Here is a 22414-nt window from a genome sequence, read left to right as displayed (position 1 = left end):
AGTGGCTGTGGCTGGTGCCTGGAGGTGTCAGCCTGGCCTCAGTGTCGTTTCCTGTAGGCTCTGCTGGAGCTCTGCGTGGACTTGCCTGTGAGGTTCTGCCCTGGGGAATGGGCTCCCCTGAGCCTCAGGGAGAGGGCACCTGTTCAGCCAGGGTCATTCATTGTCTTATACAGAGCCAGCTTCTACTCGGCCTGGCACAGTCCAGCACCACAGGGAGAGTGGCTGCAGCCTGGGCGGGGTGAGTTGTGCAGGCCTGTGGTGAAATGGGCTCAATCACATGGAGTGCACGGTTCTAACGGGGGCAGCTTCCTCTCCTACAGATGCTGTGGGGCATTTGACAGTGTCTGAGTCACTTTTGGTTGTCAGCACTAATGGGGAGGGGCTGCTGGCCTCAAGTGGATAGAGGCCAGGGGTGCTGCCTGGCATCCCATAGGGGATTGCCCAGCCCCAAATGTCAGCAGGGCCTGGGCTGAGAAACCTGGAGTGATACGACGGCCAGGAGGGCACCCCTGATGGCCAGGATCTAGAGGGGCAGATCCAAGTCACTGCTGGGGTCCTGACTGTGTTGGGGTGGTTCTGGGAAACTGCACAGGGACAGGGAGGTGAGCATTTGGGGGAAGGCAGTGATAGGTGAAGAGTTCCTTTTGCAAAGGAAAACACCATGACTCAGGTCAGTGACTGGACAAGGACCTGGTCACATAAGCTTCAAGGAGGAGGCCGTGCACCCCAGGCGGTGCCTGTGCCAGGACCTGTGGTGGGTGCTCCCTTTGGGCCTTGGTTTCTTCATTTCTAAAAGGTTGGGCAGCACCTCACACCATGCTCCTGGGGGGTCAGTTCAGGGAAGGATGCAGTCCCAGGAACCGGATCATGCCATCTGCCATGTTTGTGGCCTGACATGATGCCTGTGATCTCGAGGGGGGACACTGCAAGGGAGAGGCCCCAGGATACCATGCGGGCAAAGGAGTGGAAAAGGAGGGAAGGTAGCACTAGGTGGTATCTGTGGGCCTAGGACCTGGAGCCTGGTATGTGCTGGCCATGGGTGGGTTTGCATGCTCGTGGTCTGTCTTAGGTGACCTCTGCTCATAGGACCCAGAAGGCAGTGGAGCCCTCCCACCTGGAGCCTGTGGAGCAGGAGCTGTTTGTGGGGAGGCTTCTTGTGCTAGCTGGGGCTCTGGAGATGGGAGCAGAGCAGGGACACCACGGGCCCTCTTTAGGAGGCAGAGGCGGATGGCTCCAGCACAGCTTCTGAGCTTTGCGCCTGCACAGTCAGCCGGAAAGAGCTGGCTTGGGGAAAGAGGTTCAGGGAGGCATTAGGAAGGCTGGGTGATGGGAGGTGGAGTGAAGGCGGGATTGGCAGAGAGGCTGGAGGTGAGGAGGGAACAGGGGGCTGGAAGGCCTACTGGCTGGGCTGGAGTGCATCTGGGGATGGGGCCTGGGGGAGCTGGTAGGTGCCAAGAGAAGGAGGCTGGAGGCTGGTTGGCATCTGGGGAAATGGAGGAAGCCTCAGTGTGACTTTGGGGCCGTGTGGGGCAGAGGTTTTCTTCCTCAGCTGGACCCAACTAGATACTCTGCTGAATGTCTTCCTGGCCATTGCTGTGGACAACCTGGCCAACGCCCAGGAGCTGACTAAGGTAAGTAGGGACAGGGAGGGGTTGGTTGGTGTCAGCCCATATCACTAGGATGTGGCTGCAGTCAGGAGGCGGCTGGGTCCTGGGTTAGGGCCTCGTGTGTCCCCTGTCCAGGAGCATCTCCTTGGGTCCTGGCGGGCAGAGGTTAATGTGCTACTCAGGGGCTGGAGGCTGGAGCTGAGGTTGCGGGGAGAGCCAAAGCCCTGAAGGCAGATGGACGGGCAGGCTCTCAGAGAAGCCAGCACTGGGAAGAACAGCCTGAATGGCAGGGTGTCCTGGGAGCAGGAGGGGCCTGAGCAAGAGGAGCAGCTGGTGGCCCTGTCCCAGCACAGCTGTGTCACAGTGGGACAGCTGCTGCTTCAGGCAGTGCCCAGCAGGTGCCATTCAGTATTCCTCTCATCTCTGAGCCCCACAGGGGATGTGATTGTACATGTCTCCATCTGTGGCATCCCTCCTGATGACACAGCCCCCGCCTGGTCATGCTTCCCTCAGCCCTGGACACTTGTGGTTGGGCCACCTGCCATCTCAGTCTCAGGCTTGTGCGTTGACTCAAGCCCCAGCTCCTGGCAGAGGGGATGCTGCCTTCTGGTTTGGCATGAACCACGCTGCAAATGTCCTGCGTGCATGCTGCATACGTCAGCATGTATCTGCGTGGGCGCTGTTCTGTGTGTGTCACTGTGTGCCCTCTTCTGCCTGTACACCATCCTGGACAGGTGTCTGTGTACACCTGTGCACGTCTAGGGGTCTGACACAGTTCAGCATTCCAGTTCAGTGTCTCTCAATGCCTTCCCTGTTCTGGGCTGAGAGAGACAGGTTCAGGACTTCTGTCCACAGGCAGCAGAGATGCAGGTGTGCCACGGAGCTTCTCCAAGAGTGTGTGCTGCACAGGTGTCCCTGCTCCCTACAGCCAGCTCTCCGGGAGGGCATGGTTCATGCAGTGCCAGCTGCAGCCTGGGCCTCCCTTTGCTTCTGCTCAGCCTTCTTACTCCCATGTGTCCAGAACTGGGTCATGGCTGTGCCTGGGGGCCTGGATTTCTCCCTGGCGCTCTGGTCTCTAGCTTCTGCCTGTTTCTGTCTTCAGCCTGGACCACCTGGGTTGGGGGAGCCCAAGCACCCATAGAACCCTCCTTGGTGCCGGGGTTGCCTTGGAACCCAGGCCCCTGCTGTCCTGGGTGGACTGCACTGGGATGCTGGGGCCCCAGTGTCTCTGTGGGTTCTATTGCCAGGGAGGGTGCATGGAGTAAGCCATGTCCTTGGGGCCTTGTGTCCTCATACATGTACCCTCATTGGTGGCTCCCTTTTATGTAACTGGCCTAATTTAGGAATTTCTTCTCTGAGAATTGGGGCCACTGGAGGCTTGTCTGTGTCTGGCTGTGGGGCATTTTTCTGGACTGGCCAAGAGCCCCAAAGGTTATGACTCCACTATCCCCTTCCTTTATACTCCCACAAATTTATTGCAACACTGTGTATTTTTTGAAGTGGGGATAAACTTGAATTTGTTTGTAGACTTCCCAGGGGACTTCAGAACACTCCCTGGAGTGACTGGCGAAGTCCCTGCTCCAGAGGGCTGGGAAGCTGGATGGAGCCGGATCCTTGAGGAGGGACCTGGGTGTGGGTTGTTTCACACTGGGTCTGGCTTTGCCTCTTCTCTGGGCTTGAGGTTTAAAGGTCTGTTCTCTGTGGAGGGAAATTTGCAGGCAGCTAACAGGGGACTTCTTTTTTGCCAGTGTTGTGCCCTGAAAGCAGATTCAAGGACCTTTTAGGGAATATTGGGAATGCTAGCTCCCAGGGGAGCCAGGTGCGCCTGGGCTTCGGGATTTTGAGGTAAGGGTGGTGGCCCCAACTCTTTAGATGGACAACATGGAAGTAGTAGCTTCCTTTCTGGGGCCTGTGGTCTCAGCCCAGAACTACTGATATGAAACCCAGGTGCAGAGCATGTTGGTCTTGTTCAGTGACTTGGGGTCAGGGCCAGAGGTCTGCTAGATGTCCATTCCCCTTCCCAGGCTACGGGCAGAGGAAACTCTCTGCACCTGACTGCACACAGGCACATAAGCCCAGCCCTGAGGGCAGGAGCCATGTGAAGCTCAGGGCCAGGCACTGCAAGTGGTCACCTAGGATTGGGGGAGACAGGGAGGGGCTTCTCACAGCTGCAGCTAGGGACACAGGGACAGACATGATCTTCTGGGTCCAGGTAGAAAAGCTTGAAGTGGCCCCACTGGACACCCTTGTGGTGGCAGTGCTTGTGGGCAATGCTGGGCCTCTTGCCTTTGCTGTTGTTGGCTTTGTTCAAGTGTAATAGATGCTCCTGGGAGGACAGGTGGGACAAAAGGAGGGACAGATTTGCATTTCGATGGGCAACTTTGAGGTGCCATGGTACAAACAAGCTGAAGGCTGGGCGTGGTAGCTCATACCTGTACTTTCAGCACTGTGGGAGGATCACTTGAGTCTAGGAGTTCAAGACCAGTCTGGGTAATATAATGAGGCCCTGTCTCTTAAAAAAAAAAAAAATCAGGCTGGGCACAATGTCTCACGCCTGTAATCCTGGCACTTTGGGAAGCTGAAGCGGGCAGATCGCCTGAGGTCAGGAGTTCGAGACCAGCCTGGGCAACATGGTGAAACCCCATCTCTGCTAAAAATGCGGAAGTCAGCTGCGTGTTATGGCATGTACCTGTAATCCCAGCTACTAGGGAGGCTGAGGCAGGAGAATCACTTGAACCTGGGAGGTGGTGGTTGCAGTGAGCCAAGATCGTGCCACTGAACTCCAGCCTGGGTGACAGAGCAAGACCCTATCTAAAAAAAAAAATTAAAAATAAAAATTAGCCAGGCATGATGACACGTGCCTGTAGTCCTAGCTGCATGGGAGGCTGAGGTAAGAGGATCACTTAAGCCTGGGAGGTTGAGGCTGCAGCGCCCTAAGATTGTGCCACTGCCCTCCAGCCTGGGTGATAGAGTGAGACCCTGTCTCTAAAAAAAGGAAAAACAAACAAACAAACAGCAATGTCCAGGCAGTGGCCAGGTATCTGGGCTGGAGCTCGGAGAAAGGTCAGGATAGCACAGAAGTGGGGCCGTCACCTGTGAGTTCCAGGAAGATGGCACAAGCAAGAGGACACCGAGGAAGGAACCCCAGCGACCATCACCTTTGAGTCTCAGGCGCAGAAAGGGAGGCCCTGGAGAGCACCAGAGAGAGTTTCTGTGGAATGGGTCATGGGGGTCCATGTTAACTCAGGCGCTGGCTGCCTGTCTCCACTGGATAGAGCAGCACTATGTATGTATTTTTTGAGGCCCCCAAAGGAAGAGCTGATGGTGTTAAAGTGTCTGCAACACTGTGAGGGGAACTGGACATTTCTCTTTGCTCAAACAGGATGAAGAGGAGATGGAAGAAGCAGCCAATCAGAAGCTTGCTTTGCAAAAGGCCAAAGAAGTGGCCGAAGTCAGCCCCATGTCTGCCGCGAACATTTCCATCGCTGCGTAAGGCTCCTGGGAGCAGATCGTGGGGTGGCAGTGGGGCTGCTGCAGGGTCCCATGGCTGGGCCCTCCCCAGGGCACCCCTTCCAGAGGCTTCCTCTGAGGGCCCCTGACCTTGGCTGGTGAGGACACAGCCCCTCCCTGGAACTGGGATGAGAAGGAATGGCTCCCTCCCTGCAGGAACCTTGGAGCAAAGGGCTCACTGGGGGCTCCAGGGTTTTTTCTCAGTGTGAGCAGGGCCAGGGGTGGCCAGGCACAGCCCTCACATTATGGCGGGATTGTCTCTGCCATGATCTTTCCTCCCTGGATGGCCTCAGGGTGGTTCCAAGGCCCAGCAGTAAATTGATTTTATGCACAGCTTTTCAGAAATGTATTTTATGAGCCAAGAGATTCTAGGTGATACCTAAGCAGCCCGAGAGACTTACTGCAGTTTCCAAAAATGTCTCTGTAAGTGTTTGGTATTAGGACAGAGTTTAGAGGAAGTTATTGTGGTGAAAACTGCTCATTCCACAGAAGCATGTTTGGAGGTGTTAGGGGCTTTAGAGTTTGGGCAAAGTGTCCAGCCCAGGGCTCAGGGCTGCAGTGAGCTGAGCTGTGGGGAGGTCAGTCCCTGGGAAGGGAGGCAGGAAAGTCTGGCCCATGGCTTGGTCACAGGGTGGGCCACAGAGTGCAGAGATGCCCCTACTGGAAGCTTGATCTCTGGGCCCAGCTGAGTTTAGCTCTGGAGCCATTAGCTCCATCTGGCTGCACACCCAACCCCCACACCTCCCATTCCCTGTGCTGATGGGTGGGTCCCTGCTTTTTAGCCAGCTACCCGCCCTGCCGGGAACACAGAGCACAGGGCTGGGCACAACCACAGGTACATCTGTAGCGACGTGTGTCTGCACTGTTGTGTAAGCATGTTGGCATGTGGATGAGTGTGCTAGGTGTATGCGTGTGCACTTGAGAGTTGCACAGAGAGCATGTGTGTGAGTGCATGTGCTGAGTGAGTGTGTGCATGTGTGTGCACACCCATACCAGCCCTGATCCTGCCTGGACATCACCAGGAAGATGGTGTTTGTGGAGAGCCTGTCTCTAAGCCTAGCAGAAAGTGCTGGTCTTTGTGGCAGAAGCAGCTAGAAGAGGTTATAGCCCGCCAGGGACTCAGGCAGGGATGGGAGGGGCCTTTAGGGGAGCCCAGCAGCTGTGGACACAGTGGCCATCACGCAGAAGGTGGGGCTCAGTCCTCAGTTGTGTAATTTCGATCTTTCCTTGTCTTGGCTAATTCAGTTATTTGGTCCATTAGTTATTTAGTCCATTTGGTTTGGCTGCTTGGTCCAGGGGTTGCTGCCAGGCTCTGTGAGCTCTGCCAGTGGGTGGTCTACAGTAGAGGGGTGAGTGGTGTGCTCAGCTCCTGGCCTCATGCAGGCCTCGGGTGATTCTCTTTAGGACTTGCCTTCTCTGCTGTCCCTAGAGGTCAGCACTTGTCCCTTGGCCCCTGCTGCCTGCCAGACCTGCCGCCTCCTGGGGGCATGGGAGGGTGTCCACTCCCATCCAGGCTGAGACCTTGGAGAAGAGGCTACCAGGGCTCCGGGCAGTCATGGAGAGTGAGTAAGGTTACCTGAAAAGGAGGGCTGGACACTTCCTTATCTGTTGCCCTGTCCCTGGTTTGGAGACACTGCTATGCAGGAACAAGGCTGTAGATGGGCATCCTTGGGCACAGGGTACATCGACATCAGCTGTTGGCCTGAGCACCATGATGATTCCTACATGAGGAAAGAGCTTCTTTTCTCCTGGGGGACCCCTCATGGTAGGTCCGGAGCCAGGCATCAGCTCCGGTGCCAGCATCCTAAACTCAAGCAGGCTGCAGCCCTCACATGTGGCAAGGGGCGGCGAGCCCAAGCCAGCCCAAGGCGTCCAGGTCTCGGCCCCTGTGGTCCCCACCTGGGGTGCAGCTGGGGGCCCTCATCCTCTGTGGCGTGTCCTCAGCCCACCGGCTAGACCTGACAGCTAATCTGATTCCACCACAAGAGACCCTGCAGGAATCAGCCTTCAGGGGATTCCTTCAAGGAGGGCCCTGCACCTGGCGAGGCCTGACCCCGCTGCTGCTGTTTGCATGCCTGTGTTGTGCTGAGACCTCCGAGGGCTGAAAGCTGTCTGTCATCTGTCCTCGTCTGCTTCCTGTTCTCCTGGTGGGACGAGCAGCAGCACTTCCTCCTGCCCTGCACTCATTTCTAGCACCCTGAGCTGCTGGGCTGGGCGAGAACAGTGCCCTTGAGTACCTTTTGCCCTGCCCCTGCCCCCCATAGCTGTGCTGCGTGGCCTGCAGAGCAGGGGCACTGCCCGGCTTGGTGCCCTGGGGTGTCCTTGGTGTTTCAGAGACTCTCAGTGATGCTGCGTGTGGCTTGACACAAATGGTGCCCGAACCTGCCTCAGAAGGGCACCCTAGCGTGTGGCCTACGTTACGTGTCCTGGGCCTCAGGTGACAGCTGCTTGAAGGGATTCTAAGCCTGGTGACATCTAGTTTTCTGCTGGGTCAACCTCACGTGGATTTCTGAACACTGGCATCCTGCAGAGACACACACACACACACACACACAGAGAAACACACAGGCACAAACCTTCACATAGATTCACATGTACACAGACACACACGGTAACACAGTCACACATACACTCACATGTACATACATGTACAAACACCGACACACACATAGTCACCCAGAATCACACATACACACACACACGGGCATACAGTCACACAGGCACAGATACACCCACAGAAGTATTTACACAGACTCACACACTTAGACACACCCTCACAACACACACTGTCTCACATTCATAGTTATAATCATCCCATACTCAATCACATGCACACACAACCACACACATTTATACACAGTCTCACATAGCCAGTCTGATTTCACCACACTCATCACTTGCAGTGTCACACTCACACTCCCTCTCACACACACATGCCTGTTTACACCAGAGCCTGTGGGCAAGTGAGCTGCTTTGACTGCCTCACAAAGGCACAGAGACCTTGGCCTTGAGAAAGAGGAGCTGGAGCCCACTTGGCCCTTCTGAGGGAAGTTAATTGGAGGGAAGTGGCGGTAAAGGGAGCTTTTCCTTTCTGTTGGTTTTGGAAAAGCCTTCGAAAGTCACTTGGAAATGGCTGGAGCTGCACCCAAAGGGAAGGTGGGTTATGGTGTAGCTTGATTTGCCCTGGAGGCATCCTGGTGGCCTGGAAGTGCCTAGGTTGCAGCCTGGGAACCCTGGGGCGGGAACCAGAGGGGGGTCCAGGTGCTTGCCGGGAAGGCAGGTGTGTCGGGCAGCAGGGCCCAGGCAGCATCTCCGGAAAGGGCACCCTCGCCTTCTTTGTTAGCCTGTGCTGCCCCATCCCAAGGGCCAGGAGACTATGTGACGGTGCGGGGCTGTTTGGAACTGCAGGAAAATCGGTGTTGATTCCTCCCAGTCCCATTGCCTGTCCAGGGCAGTGTGTACTGAGCCATGAGGGATGGGCCCTGAGCTAATGGCTTCTGTCTTCCAGGCATTACAGGGTTTGCTATCTCTTCAAGCCTTACTTTTTTGCATGTGTGGAATTGGTTCTCAATTTCTCTTTCACCCCGAGGTCTCGGCCGGTGCCCGTCTGATGGACGTGTCTGCGGCCTCCTGTCCAGATGCACATGGCAGCCTGCGCCTACACTGGCGTGGCCCTCGGTGTCCCTGGTTCTCTCGGAACTCTCTCTGGTGTTCTCACTTCTGTCTGTTCTGTTTTTTGCATGTGCAGTTTTGTAAAGCAAGCTCGAGGTACTGTATCTCGCAGCTCATCTGTCTCCAGCGTGAACTCACCGTGAGTTGCTCTGCTATGATATTCCATCCATGGCTTCATGATAACTACATGCAAACTCCTTCCTTCCACTCCTAACTCTGCTTTCTCACCACAAGTCACTCGCTTCATGGGGCAGCTCCAGGCCAGCCTTCCGTGGCCTGAGTGGGGAATGGTGGGCTTGCTCCCTGATGTTCTTAGGTCCTGCCATGGGGTCAGACCCTCTGTGCTCAGCCCCCTCCTCCTTTCCCTCCTGGTCTCTGTCTTTTTGTCTGCTGACTGTTGTGTGCGGTCACTCTGGTGTCTCAAGCGTGTCTGCTGCTTCTGAGTGGACTGGGCGCCATGGGCTTGGGTCTCCTTGTGGTTCTTGCGAGGTCAGGGCCCTGTGAGCAGGCACAGCAGGGAGTGCTCTTTAGGGGCGCACTGGGGACATTTATGGCTCTTTCCAGCCCCCTTACTTGGGAGGAACTGTGTGTGCGATTCTCAGGAAGTCCTTGTTCTAGCAAGAGCAGAAAGCTGGAGCTTACAGTAGATCAGCCATGGCCCGAGGCAGAGCCGTGGAAACCCGAGAAGGCCTTCCAGGAGTGACTGGCCATTCTCCCCGTGGGCAGCTTCTCATAGGGAAGTGCTCATGGATGGGTGGGTCAGAGGGGCTTCCCCTAGAGGGCAAGGCCAGGCCCTGCAGGTGAGGGGTCCCTGAAGTGGTCAGGTGCAGGTAGGCCACCTGGCACCTGATGGTCATGGCCAGGTGTCCTGTCTGTGTCCTGATGCAGGTGAGGCCCCCACTGCCCTGCCCCATGCTTCCTTGCTGGCAGCCAACATGGAGCTGGGCTCAGTCTTCCCACGAACACTGCTGCTGGCTGTCAGAGGCACGGATATCTCCAGGGACAAGAAAGCATGCTGGATCCTGAATCCATCCGCAGGCTGAAAAAGATGCAGATGGTGACTGGGCTCGGTGGCTCACGCCCATAATCCTAGCACTCTGGGAGGCTGAGGCAGGTGGATCGTCCAAGCTCAGGAGTTCAAGACCACCTTGGGCAACATGTCTCTACTAAAATACAAAAAATTAACTGGGAGTGGTGGCATGGGCTTGGGAGGCTGAGGCAGGAGAACTGATTGAACCTGGGAGGTGGAGGTTGCAGTGATCTGAGATCACACCACTGCACTCCAGCCTGGGTGACAGAGTGAGACTCTGTCTCCAAGAAAACAAAGAGATGCAGATGGCAGGTGTCCATGGCGTCACACCAGGGCTGCTTCATGTTGTCAACAGTTAAGGGTTGTCTGAACCCAGAGACCTCAAAGCAGGGCCACAGAGCCCCTCAAGGCCACTTCCAAGTCCTGCAGTTCCCCACAGTACCTGGCCAAGTGTGGCTGAGCCGTCCCCCACAGCACCCGGGACAAGTATGGCTGAGCTGTCCCCCACAGCACCTGCCTCTGCTCTGCCACAGCACCTTGCTGAGCATGGCTGACCCGTCCTCCCTGGAACAGCTAGGTTGTGCCTACCAGCTGAGGTCAGGACATGGTGCAGGGGGCAGTCATCCATGTGACCTCCTTGAAGGGCCCTTTTAAACTAGGACTTTGCCTGGATTAGAGTCACCGGCCACACTGGTGTGGATAGGTCAGTGTGGATATGTGCCAGGTAGAGCAAGGACAGAGACAGAGGCCAGGGAAATGCAGGCTGACTCAGACACCATGCAGAGGCCCAGCACACAGATTCAGAGACCTAGGGGATACCTCCAGAGAGGAACCTGGTGGTGCTGGCCGAGTGGGAGCAGATGCAGATAGTCTCTGGTGATACTAGGGCCAAGAGTGGCAGATATGCCCAGAAGGAGCAGGCCAGGTGAGTCTCGGGGGCTGCAGTGGGGTGGGCAGGTGGCCCTGGTGTGGGCTGCTCAGCATCTTGCTCTTCCTGGGTAGTGATGGGGGAGCCTGCTAGCCCAACAGCGCCCTCAGTCCAGCAGACAGCCTGGCCTCTCCCTGCTTCAGGTGTTTTCCTGTGTGAGACGGAGCTGCACCTGAATGCAAGGGTGAGGGCGGAGCTGTGTGGTCTGCAGCCCACCCCACCTTCACACAGACCCTTCGCCTCTGCATGTACCCCATGATCCTCACTGCCCGTCTTTTCAGAACTGCAATGCTGGTCCCCAAGAGTCATGGCTTCATCATAGTAGGCCACCGTGCTGACCAAGGGGCTCAGAGCCAGGCCCCCCTCGGGTGCTGGAGTGGACTGGGAGGCTTGAGGCGGTGAACAGCCTCTGCCCTCGCAGGGCTCCTCTAACTGATGCATGCCCTCGTAGCTGCCTTCTGTTTGATACCACTCAGCACTGTTGGCAGTAGAGCCCTTTTGTCTTGATCCCAGCTAGGGTTGGTGTATTCTCTATGGGTCAGTTGCAGGGCACCCTTGGGAGCAGGGGCAGCACAGTTTCAGTGCATCAGGGTATACAGGTCAGGGCCTGGGGCTTCCACCGAGGCTGGGGGTCAGCAGACATCCCCTACAGGTAGCCCTGTCTGACCCTACCCTACCCAAGCTCTCAGGTGAGGCACAGGCACCACACTTTTGCTTTCATTTGTGCAAGGTGCTGCCCCTGGAAATTGCTCCCACTGCAGCCTGGACTTCTACAAAGGGGCAGGATTTATTGTCCACCTGCTTTGGGTGGGCCGGCTGCAGGAACTGGGCTTTCCCACACCTGGCTGTCCTGTCTTTGCAGCTCAGAGTGGTGCTCTCAGACACCCAGGGCCCCAGAGCTGGTGGCCGCTGGCCTTGGCCTCTGCAGGCTGTGTTTGTACCCTGTGCTGTTAGTGCAGTGGCCAAGGACTCTTGTCTTTTTTAGAAATGTTTTTCCTTTTTGCCCTTGCCTGTGTCTGATCCTGACTCACTGTGGGACCCTGAGTAAGTAACAACTCGATAGGCTCAGTATCTTCATCTGTGAAACATGGACAAGAGTAGCACCTGATTCTTGAGGTGGTTGTAAGGACTGGATGAAGTGGGCACTGTGTCCCGAGCATCATGTGGCAGTTACTGGAGACAGATGCCACGGCCCTTGTTGGTGCCTTGGAGGCTTCAGGGCAGGCGTCTGGCCTCAGATGAGGTTTATTCTTGGCGACGGTGGGGCTTAGTATTGGGCTAATAAGACTTTATCCAAAGGTGGTCTTACTCAGCAGAAGTCCCAGAATGCAAAGGGCTTCTCATGCACTCTGGGCTATGGAGCCCCATGTGTGATGTGTGAATAGAGGAGGTGCCTGGGCCCATGACATTGGAGTAGGGGTCAAGACCTTTGGTAGCCCCTGCAGTGAGGGCCGAGCCTAGACCACTGGCCATCCCTGGTGCTAGAGGGCTCTGAGGACCATGTTCTGGCTCTGTGCCCAGTGGAGGGAGGGGGTTTCCATGGAGTCAGGAGAGAAGGCGGCATTGGTGACTACGGGAGGGGGGCATTTCCAGCTTCAGACCTGACTTATGGGCTCCTGGTCATTGAGCCAGGGGCAGCTGTGGGGCTGTGGCTGACCGCCTCTGGGACTGGCAGAGACCCCGCATTTGCTCCTGAGAGGGCCAGGTGTGACCTTGGCTGCTGTCTGCTCTGCCCCAGCACCTGTCTCCTGGGTTCCCTGGCAAACAGCCTTTCCACCTGGTTGGTGGCCTGCCTCCAGGAGGTGGTTATGGAGAAGCGGCTGCATGTCCCGCCCTTCTGTAGCAGCTCTGCTAGTGCTGGAGCAGGGGCCAGCTCCCCAGGGAGACTGCAGGGCCTCCCTGACCCCCCTCTTTCCATCTGCCCTGCCCTTTTGGAACGTGCCCTTCCCTCCCACGGTGGCCTTTCTGGCCAGCCGCCCACCCACCTGCTTGGCCTGTCTAGTGCATTCCCACTGTCCTGTACCTTTCTGCCTCCTTGAGTCCCCCAGGGTCCTCCCGACAGGCTGGTGCTGTTACCTTGTGGGTCCCGTGGGACGCCGTGGGGAGCTGGGCTGAATTCTGTTCCCTTGGACTTTGCCCACCTGATACGCGTCCCGTGAGTGGTGTGGGGGCTCCCGCGGCCGTGCCTCCCACCTCCCCGCGCCATTGCTCCATCGCTGTGTGTCCATTGTGGCCTCCCTGGAGAGTAGCGGGCGGGTGGCCGGCGGGGCCGCACTCACGGCCAGTCTCCCCGCAGCAGGCAGCAGAACTCGGCCAAGGCGCGCTCGGTGTGGGAGCAGCGGGCCAGCCAGCTACGGCTGCAGAACCTGCGGGCCAGCTGCGAGGCGCTGTACAGCGAGATGGACCCCGAGGAGAGGCTGCGCTTCGCCACCACGCGCCACCTGCGGCCCGACATGAAGACGCACCTGGACCGGCCGCTGGTGGTGGAGCTCGGCCGCGACGGCGCGCGGGGGACCGTCGGAGGCAAAGCCCGGCCGGAGACTGCGGAGGTGCCCGAGTGTGCCGACCCGCCTCGCAGGCACCACCGGCACCGCGACAAGGACAGGGCCCCCGCGGCAGGGGACCAGGACCGAGCAGAGGCCCCAAAGGTGGAGAGTGGGGAGCCCGGCGCCCGGGAGGAGCGGCCACGGCCGCATCGCAGCCACAGCAAGGAGGCCGCAGGGCCCCCGGAAGCGCGGAGCGAGCGGGGCCGAGGCCCGGGCCCCGAGGGTGGCCGGCGGCACCATCGGCGCGGCTCCCCGGAGGAGGTGGCGGAGCGGGAGCCCCGACGCCACCGCACACACCGGCACCAGGACCCGGGCAAGGAGGGTGCCGGGGCCAAGGGCGAGAGGCGCGCGCGTCACCGCGGAGGACCCCGAACGGGGCCGCGGGAGGCGGAGAGCGGGGAGGAGCCGGCGCGGCGGCACCGAGCCCGGCACAAGGCGCCACCTGTGCACGAGGCTGCGGAGAAGGAGGCCGCGGAGAAGGAGGCCTCAGAGAAGGAGGCCGAGATCGTGGAAGCCGACAAGGAGAAGGAGCTCCGGAACCATCAGCCTCGGTGAGTCTGCAGCTGGGCAGGGTCGGGTAGGAAGGGGTTGGCCCGGGCGATGCGGGCCCCAGCGCTGGCTGCGGGGATGGGGTCCACGGGCGGAGGCTGCAGCCGTGGCCCTGCTGCCCTGTCCAGGGCCGTCTGGGCTGGGGTCTCCGCATGCCGTTCAGGTGGGGTGGTGACAATCCTGCCTTGCAGGGTTGACCTGTAAAAGGCTTGGCAGGGCGTGTGTTCTCTGTGACACCAGCTGTTATTTAAGAAGTGAGGGCTTGAAGGGAAATTGTTGCAACTGGTTTGGAAAGAACAAAGTGGCCCAGAGAGAAGAGAAAGTCGGGGATTGCTGTGGTGGAAGGAGAGGCAGGAGGGCCCAAGGGAAGCCTGAGCAGGCGAGTGGGGTAGGTGCAGAGCAGGGTGTGGGGGCTAGGCTGTGTGATCATGACAGAGAGGACCCTAGCTAGCCCAGTTTGCTCCCTGGGGCAGGACTAACTGACTGTGAGGGGCCTGGAGTGACAGTGTGCCAGAGGCCAAGACCAGCAGTTGCCAGGTACCCAACGGCCACAAACCAGCCGGAACACTGGCCGCTGGAGGCCCCAGCCCAGACACGCCACTGTCTTTGTGTGTTAGTGGGTCAACTCCATCCCTGCCTTTTAGACTAAAGACCCAGAGGTGTATAGGGTGATTAAAAAAACAGACAGAATGCCAGAGTAGCAGAGCAGGTAGTCATAGGTTTAGTTGCTCTGCATAGAGGTTTAAGGGTTTTGGTTGATAGTATTTTGGTTATGTACATTATTATTTTTTTTTTGAAGACAGAGTCGCACTGTTGCCCAGGGTGGAATGCAGTGGTGCAGTCATGGCTCACTACAGCCTGGACTTCCCGGGCTGAAGCAGTCCTCCTACCTCAGCCTTCCCAGACTGAATAGCGGGAACTACAGGCATGTGTCACCATGTCCGGCTAATTTTTCAATTTTTGTAGAGATGGGGTTTCGCTATATTCCCCAGGCTGGTCTTGAACTCCTGGGCTCAAGTGATCCTCCTGCCTTGGCCTCCCAGTGCTGAGATCACAGGCGTGAGCTACTGTGCCCAGGCCTCATGTACATTCTTGATTGCAGGGAGCCACACTGTGACCTAGAGACCAGTGGGACGGCGACAGTGGGCCCTGTGCACACACTGCCCAGCACCTGTCTCCAGAAGGTGGAGGAACAGCCAGAGGACGCAGACAATCAGCGGAACGTCACTCGGATGGGCAGTCAGCCGCCAGACTCAAGCACTGTTGTGCACATCCCAGTGATGCTGACGGGCCCTTCCGGGGAAGCCACGGTTGTTCCCAGTGAGTATCTCCCTGTGCCAGTGGGGTAGGGTCCATCTTGTACAGGTCCAGTGACCCCCATTCCCTCCTGCTCCACAGCAGGCACTGGGGACCCAGTGTGCCCCTGTGACTTGTTCTCCTGGCTGGAAAGAGAGTCCTTTGCTGTCAGCATCTGCCCCTTGATGTCCCGTTGATTTCTAGTGCCCCAGAGATGACTGAGGTTGAGCTCCATTCTTCCTTCCTTCCCAAATTATTTGCATGTTGGCAGCTAAGTGTTAGGTGCTGTGTTAGAGTGCTGAGAGCACAGCCGGAGAGAGACAGTCTTGTTAGGAAGACAGGCCACAAAACCGGCACAACTCTTGGTGGTTGTACAAAAGCTGCTGAGGACTCTCTCCACAGCCTTGACTGGGGCCGAGAGTTGGCGGGGGGAGTTGCAGAGGAGGAGGCTCTCTGCCGGCGTGTGCCCACTTGTTCATGGGCCTGTGCAGTCCCTGTTCTGAGGCTGCTCCCAGGCCTTTGTTTGAGCTGCCTTCCTTCCTCCCCTTGCTCACTCACATGCTCATGACATCCTGAGTGAGCAGTGATTCCATGCCTACCTGTGTGCAGGCCCTCAGGGCACAGGGGACCTGTTTTCAAGCCAGTTATTCCTGTCTTCAAGCCAGTCTAATAGGGAGAGACCCGCAGGTGACACATACAGGCCCCTCACTTGGTGGAGAAGGTGCATGGGCATTTCACAGGCATCAAGGAGGAGCCCTCCTTTCATAAGTACAGAGAAAAAAGGGGGAGAAGAGAGGCCATAGAAACAGGACTCACATGAATGCCAGGGAAAGCATTTAGGTCTTAAGCAGACCAGATGGACTAATGAGGTGCCACCACATGTGGGCCCATGTTTGTAGACACATCCACACACACAGACGTGTGTGTGCCTGTGTCTGCAGACGCATCCCCATGCGCAGACGTGTGCATGCCATTCTCTCTTGCTCAAGTGCTCTCACCTGGGGCCTGTAGACTGGTGCACAATCCTGGGTATAACCGTGGAAGTCACAGCCTCTCCTCCCCTTTTCCTTTGCTTCCCTGGAGAAAAGCTGCCCATGGTTCATTTTATTGTTCGCTTTCCATGGGCACAAGTGAGTCTGCCTGCCCAGTTCCCTCATCTGATTCTCTGAGGATCAGCTTGAGGATGAACCTAGGGTCCCTACCTGGCTTTTATTTGCAGGAATCCAGATGCGGCTCCTCCCCAGGCTTCCTATGCTCTTCCCCCAACCCCTGCTGGCAACCACTGATCTTTTCACTGTCTCTATAGTTTTGCCTTTTCTAGACTGTTATAGGATTGGAATCATACAGTATGCAGCCTTTTCAGATTGGTTTCTTTCTATTAGCAATGTGCACTTGAGTTTCCTTCGTGTCTTTTTGTAGCTTGACAGTTCATTTGCTTTTAACACTGGACTAATATTCCATCTTTTGGACGTATCGAAGTTTATTTATTCACCTATTAAAGGGCATCTTGTTGCTTCCAATTTTGGGCAATTATGAATAAAACATTCATGTTCAGGTTTTTGTGTGGACATAAGTTTTCAACTCATTTTGGTAGATACTTAATAGCATGATTATTATGTTATATGGTAAGACTATGTTTATCTTTACAAGAAACTGACAAACGGTCTTCCAAAGATTCTGTACCATTTTGCATTCCCACCAGCAATGATTGAGACTTCCTGTTGCTTCACATCCTTGCTAACATTCAGTGTTGTCAGTGTTTTGGATTTGAGCCATTCTAGTTAAGCGTGTAGAGGTGTCTTGTTTAATTTCCAATTTCCTAATGACATATGATGTTGAGCATCTGTTAATGTGCTTATTTGCCATGTGTATAATTTTCTTTGATGAGGTTCCTATTCAGGTCTTTTGCCCACTTTTTATTTGGGTTGTTTGTTTTCTAATTGTTGAGTTTTAGGAGTTCTTTATATATTCTGGATACAAGTCTTTCATCAGATACGCGTTTTGCAAGCATTTTCTCCGTCTGTGGCTTGGCTTTTTGTTCTCTTAATGTCTGGTGTTTTTGATTGTTAAAAGCAAGTGATTGTCTGGTCCCTGTGATTACTTCTACTAGAAACAGAAATCTAGGCTATTAGTTTTTATATGTTGATTATGTATCCTGCTGCTTTTCTGAATCTTCAAATTGTTTATTAGTTTCAGTGTGATTCCTGTTGGGTTTTTCCCCCCAGATATATTATCAAAACTTCTGCAAATATACTTCTAACTCTTTCTAAGTCTTAGGTCTCTCATGATTATTTTTTTTTGTCTGATTTCACTGTCAGATAACAATGGAGTTAGTGGGCATTACTTGCTTCTGCCTACTCTAAGTAAAATTTTGGTTTTGGGCCTGAGGGGTGTGTGTGTGTGTGTGTGTGTGTGTGTGTGTGTGTGTGTGTTTGTGTTTGTATGTGTGTAAAATTATGTTGTAGTATTTATTATTTCCACTTTAGTGTTTTTATCTGAAATAGATGTTGGATTTTGTTGAAGACCTTTTGAACATCCATAGGTATATCGTATATTTTTGTCTCCTTAGATATGGGGATGTATAGTAATGAATTTTTCGATATGAAATATCTTTGCAATATTAGAATAAACCCAAGTGGTTATTATATTTATTTTGTAATATGCCACTGGATTCTGTTTAATATTTTATGTAGGATATTTGGATTGATGTTTTTAAGCGAGATACGTTATGTAGCTTTCTTTTTGGGGATCATAAGGTTTAAATATCAATAACATAGAGTTACCTGTTGCTTAACCTCACGGCTCCATTCCTGAAAATCAAATGTTCTTAAAGAGGGTCTCATACCCACCTCCTACTTTTTTTCTTGAGACAGAGTCTTGATCTATTAGCCAGGCTGAAGTGCAGTGGTGTGATCTTGGCCCACTTCAGCCTCCACCTCCTGGGTTCAAGTAATTTTTCTGCCTCAGCTTCCTTAGTAGCTGGGATTACAGGTGCCTGCCACCACATCTGGCTAAGTTTTGTATTTTCAGTAGAGATGGGGTTTCACCATGTTGGCCAGGCTGATCTCGAACTCCTGACCTTAAGTGATTTGCTTGCCTTGGCCTCCTAAAGTGCTGGGATGACAAGTGTGAGCCACTATGCCCGGCCCCATTATTTTAAATGGTAAAACATTAGAGTGTGTTATGTGTCAACTAAAAATTCATAACCAATTTTCGGGGAGTTGGGGAGAGATAGCATGGGGAGAATTGCCAGATATAGGTGAAGGGGAGGAAGGCAGGAAATCACACTGCCATGTGTGTACCTATGCAGCAATCTTGCATGTTCTTCACATGTACCCCAAAACGTAAAATGCAATTAAAAAAAAAGAGTACAGGCAAAAAAAAAAAAAAAGCACAAACAATGAAAATTAATAAACAGAACACAGAATGTTTAGCATATTGTTTCCTGTTTACCAATTAAAATAGCTATTAATAAGCAATTGCTTTGGACACCTCCTTTATTGAAACTTGTTGCACTTTTCAAAACATTCATACATGATTCACGTAACTTACTGTGAACAAAAGTTCTCTGAAAAGAAATTTGGAGGAAACGCTTTATTCTAGTGAACAGTTTGCAAACCAGGGAGATGCAGCCTTCCTTGCAAAATGAAGGCACATTCCAGACAAGAAAGAGAAGGTTTAACTTTTCCTGCCTAGGTCCTTAATCAAGTCCCTTTATGTAAATAAAATATTCAAACTTGCTTGGTCTGATTGGTTGATACAGCTGAGTTCTGATTGGTCAATATAGCTGAGCTCTGATTGGCCAAGGCAAGTGAGCTCTGATTGGTTGGTTCCGGTGAGCTCTAAAAGTTCCCAGAGTTAAAAAGGTGTAGGTTTTCCCAGACCTATACTCAGCATATGGCAGCTTCGCTCTGACTTAAATGTTGGCTCAGTTAGCCATTTGGGATCCATCTTGAAGGATTAGCTCTTTCAGGTTCCTTCACACAACCAACTGAATTTGGAACCCTATCTGAGAGTTATTCCTCACGTTATTTTGTTAAAAACATTGTATTGACTTTTGGGCATGTATACTTTTTTTTTTTTTTAACATACGTATCAGCCAGAAAAGCCAACAACACTATAATGAAAGATATGTATGTTTTTTCAGAAGCATGGGCATTATAAAACCTGGTAGTGTTCTATTGGAAATACTATCCAAGGATATATTCTGTGGGATATACCTATTAGTTCATAAAAATAATTGGAATGTGTTCTTGTGCTCAAGGGTAGCTCAAGTAATATTGGAATTATGTGGTCTTTAAATATTTGGTAGAATTCTCTTGTGAAATTGTTGATGTCTGGTCTCTTTTTGTAGAGTAGTTCGTTGATAATATCTCTTTTTGATATTGGTCTGTTTAAACATTGTTGCCTCCTGAGATGAGTCTGGCAAATTATATTTTCCTTAGAAATTATCCATTTGATCTAGACTTTCCCACTTATTTACATAGCCTTAAACGTGGCTTAACTTTAAAAAAATTTCCCTGTTTCAGTGTTTTTCCTCCTTGTTACTTTTAATCCTGTGTATTTTTGTGTTTTCCTTTTTTATTAAGTAGATTAATTAATGGTTTATATATATTTCTAGATTTTCATAAAAAGAAAACCAGAATCTTTATTAGTTTTTCTTTTTGTCTTATTTTTAAAGTCATTACTGTCCAATTTTATCTTTATTGTTTGTTTTTCCTTCTTTTTTTTGTTTGTTTTACTTTGTTGTTCTTTTCTAGCTTCTCGAGTTGGGCGTTTTATTTATTTTATTCTTTGATTTTTGATTAAGGCTATGAATTTTCCTTTGATTACCAATTTAATTGTATCCTATAGATTCTGACGCATGTTATCTTCATTAAAAAAATTTTTTTTTCTTATTTGAGAGAGTCTCACTCTGTCACCCAGGCTGGAGTGTAGTGGTGCCATCTTGGCTCACTGCCACCACCACCTCCCAGGTTCAAGCAATTCTTGTGCCTCAGCTTCCCAAGTAGCTGGGATTACAGGCACGCACCACCACACATGGCTAATTTTTTTAAAAATTATTTTTAGTAGAGATGGGGGTTTCACCATGTTGCAGGCTGGTTTTCAACTCTGACCTCAAGTGATCTGCCCACACCAGCCTCCCAAAGTGCTAGGATTACAGGCATGAGCTACCACGCCCAGCCTAGTTTCATCAAATTTTAATAGAAATTATATAATTTTGGCTTATATTTGTGCTAGGTGTATGTTTTGTAGATTTCTTGGGATTTTCCACAGAAAGTATAAGACATCTGCAAATGAACAGTTTTAGGTTTTTCCTTTCTGATATACGTGCGTTTTATTTCCCTGTCTTCCCTTACTGCACTGTCATTGACTTTCAGTACTATTTTGAATAACTGTGGCAAGAACTGACATCTTTCCTGGAGGGAGCATTCTGTCTTTCATCATTTAGTATGACATTAGCTGTATAGTTTTTGGGTTTGTTTGTTTGTTTTGGTAGATATTCTTTATCAAGTTGATAAAGTTCCCCTTTATTGCTTTTTTTAAAAGAGTTTTAGGCCGGGCGCGGTGGCTCAAGCCTGTAATCCCAGCACTTTGGGAGGCCGAGGCGGGTGGATCACGAGGTCGAGAGATCGAGACCATCCTGGTCAACATGGTGAAACCCCGTCTCTACTAAAAATACAAAAAACTAGCTGGGCGTGGTGGCGCGTGCCTGTAATCCCAGCTACTCAGGAGGCTGAGGCAGGAGAATTGCCTGAGCCCAGGAGGCGGAGGTTGCGATGAGCCAAGATCGCGCCATTGCACTCCAGCCTGGGTAACAAGAGCGAAACTCCGTCTCAAAAAAAAAAAAAAAAAAAAAAAAAGAGTTTTTGTCATAAGTGGATGAACATTGTCAAATGATCGTCTGCACCAATTGATATTATCATGTGTATGTTTTTTCTGTTAATGTGGTAGTTTATATATATTGATTTTCAAATATTAAACTGGCCTTTATTGTTATTCATAACCCTACTGGTTATTGTGTATAATTATTTCTGTATATTGCTGAATTCCATTTGCTAAGATTTTGTTAGGGAGTTTTGTCTTTGTATTCATGAGGGATATTGGTCTGTAGTTTTCTTTTCTGTGCTCTCTCTGGTTTTGGTATCAGAGTAATACTGGATTCATAAAATGTTTTGAATTGAATGGACTGTCCTTCTGTTTTCTAGAGGAGATTATATTGAACTGATATTAATTTTCCTTTAAATGCTTGGGAAAATTTTCTAATGAAGCATTTCTTTTTTGAAATTTTTAAATTACAAATTTAATTTCCTTAATAGATACAGGACTGTGTTATCTGTTTCATATTAGATGAGCTGTAGTAGTTTGTGCTTTCTTTTCTTCTTTTCTGCTGTAAACATTTAGTTCTGTATGTTTCCCTCTTGACACTGCCTCAGCTGCATTCCACAGGTTTTCATATTATATATTTTTTCAGTCCCATTTAAAAATTTTTCTTGGAGACTCATGGATTATTTAGAAGTGTGTTGTTTTCAAACATTTGGAGATTTGCCCATCTTTCTGTTATTGACTTCTAGTTTGATTACTTTATGGCCAGTGTTTTGTGGCCCAGGACTTGGCATATCTTGACGTATGTTCTGTGAGCCTTTGAAGGAAACATGCATTCTGTGTTGTTGGTGTAACACCCTGTAAGTGTCATTTAGATCCTGTTGGTTGATGATGTTATTGAGTATCTTTGTCTACATGCTGATTTTCTGTCTAGAAAAGGGTGTTCAGTCTCCAACCATAAATGTGGATTTAGCTTTTGCTCCTTTCAGTACTGTAAGTTTTTGCTTCCTGTGTTTGCAGTTCTGTTTTTGGGCACATGCACATTTAGGATTTCTCTGTTCTCTTGGTGGACTGGCCTTTGAATTGCGTAATGTTCTTGATACCTGGTAATCTTTGCTCTGCAGTTTACTTTATCTTACATAGGTATATTCAGTCTTCCTTCCTTTTGATTAATATGTGCATGGTATATATGTTTTCACCCTTTTACTTTTAACCTAGCTATATAGTTATATTTGAAGTGAATTTTTTGTAGGTAGCATTCATGTTTTCAATCTACTCTTTCAATTCTTTTATTTTGCATATTTAGACTGTTTACACTTAATGCAATTATTGATACATTAGGGCTTAAGTCTGTTATTTTATTTCTTATTTTCTGTTTGTTCTCTCTGGTTTTCATTTCTCTAGTTTCCTTTTTGTCCCTTCCTGTGGGTTACTTGAATGTACTTTAGAG

At 51.8% G+C, this 22414-nt stretch overlaps 1 protein-coding gene across 8 annotated transcripts in view; it reads left to right on the top strand.

Annotated features, from left to right (window-relative positions):
* CACNA1B (calcium voltage-gated channel subunit alpha1 B) overlaps positions 1–22414 on the top strand; it is a 237984-nt gene that overhangs the window by 121328 nt on the left and 94242 nt on the right. For 5 of the 8 annotated variants that reach the window (XR_012516448.1, XM_039461495.2, XM_039461487.2 and 2 more), the window contains exons 17-21: positions 1564–1631; positions 4990–5096; positions 8866–8928; positions 13044–13844; positions 14945–15162. Coding sequence is in view for 7 of the 8 variants with exons in the window: in XM_039461495.2 (XP_039317429.1) it covers positions 1564–1631; positions 4990–5096; positions 8866–8928; positions 13044–13844; positions 14945–15162 (1257 nt within the window). In the remaining variant the exon portion in view is untranslated. The remainder of the gene's footprint in view (positions 1–1563; positions 1632–4989; positions 5097–8865; positions 8929–13043; positions 13845–14944; positions 15163–22414) is intronic. The other 3 variants (XM_074394405.1, XM_074394404.1, XM_074394406.1) reach the window with 2 other exon arrangements.

Source organism: Saimiri boliviensis, chromosome 2 (genome assembly GCF_048565385.1).
Source record: "Saimiri boliviensis isolate mSaiBol1 chromosome 2, mSaiBol1.pri, whole genome shotgun sequence".
Lineage (NCBI taxonomy): Eukaryota > Metazoa > Chordata > Mammalia > Primates > Cebidae > Saimiri > Saimiri boliviensis.
This window is presented reverse-complemented; position numbering and strand designations above follow the sequence as displayed.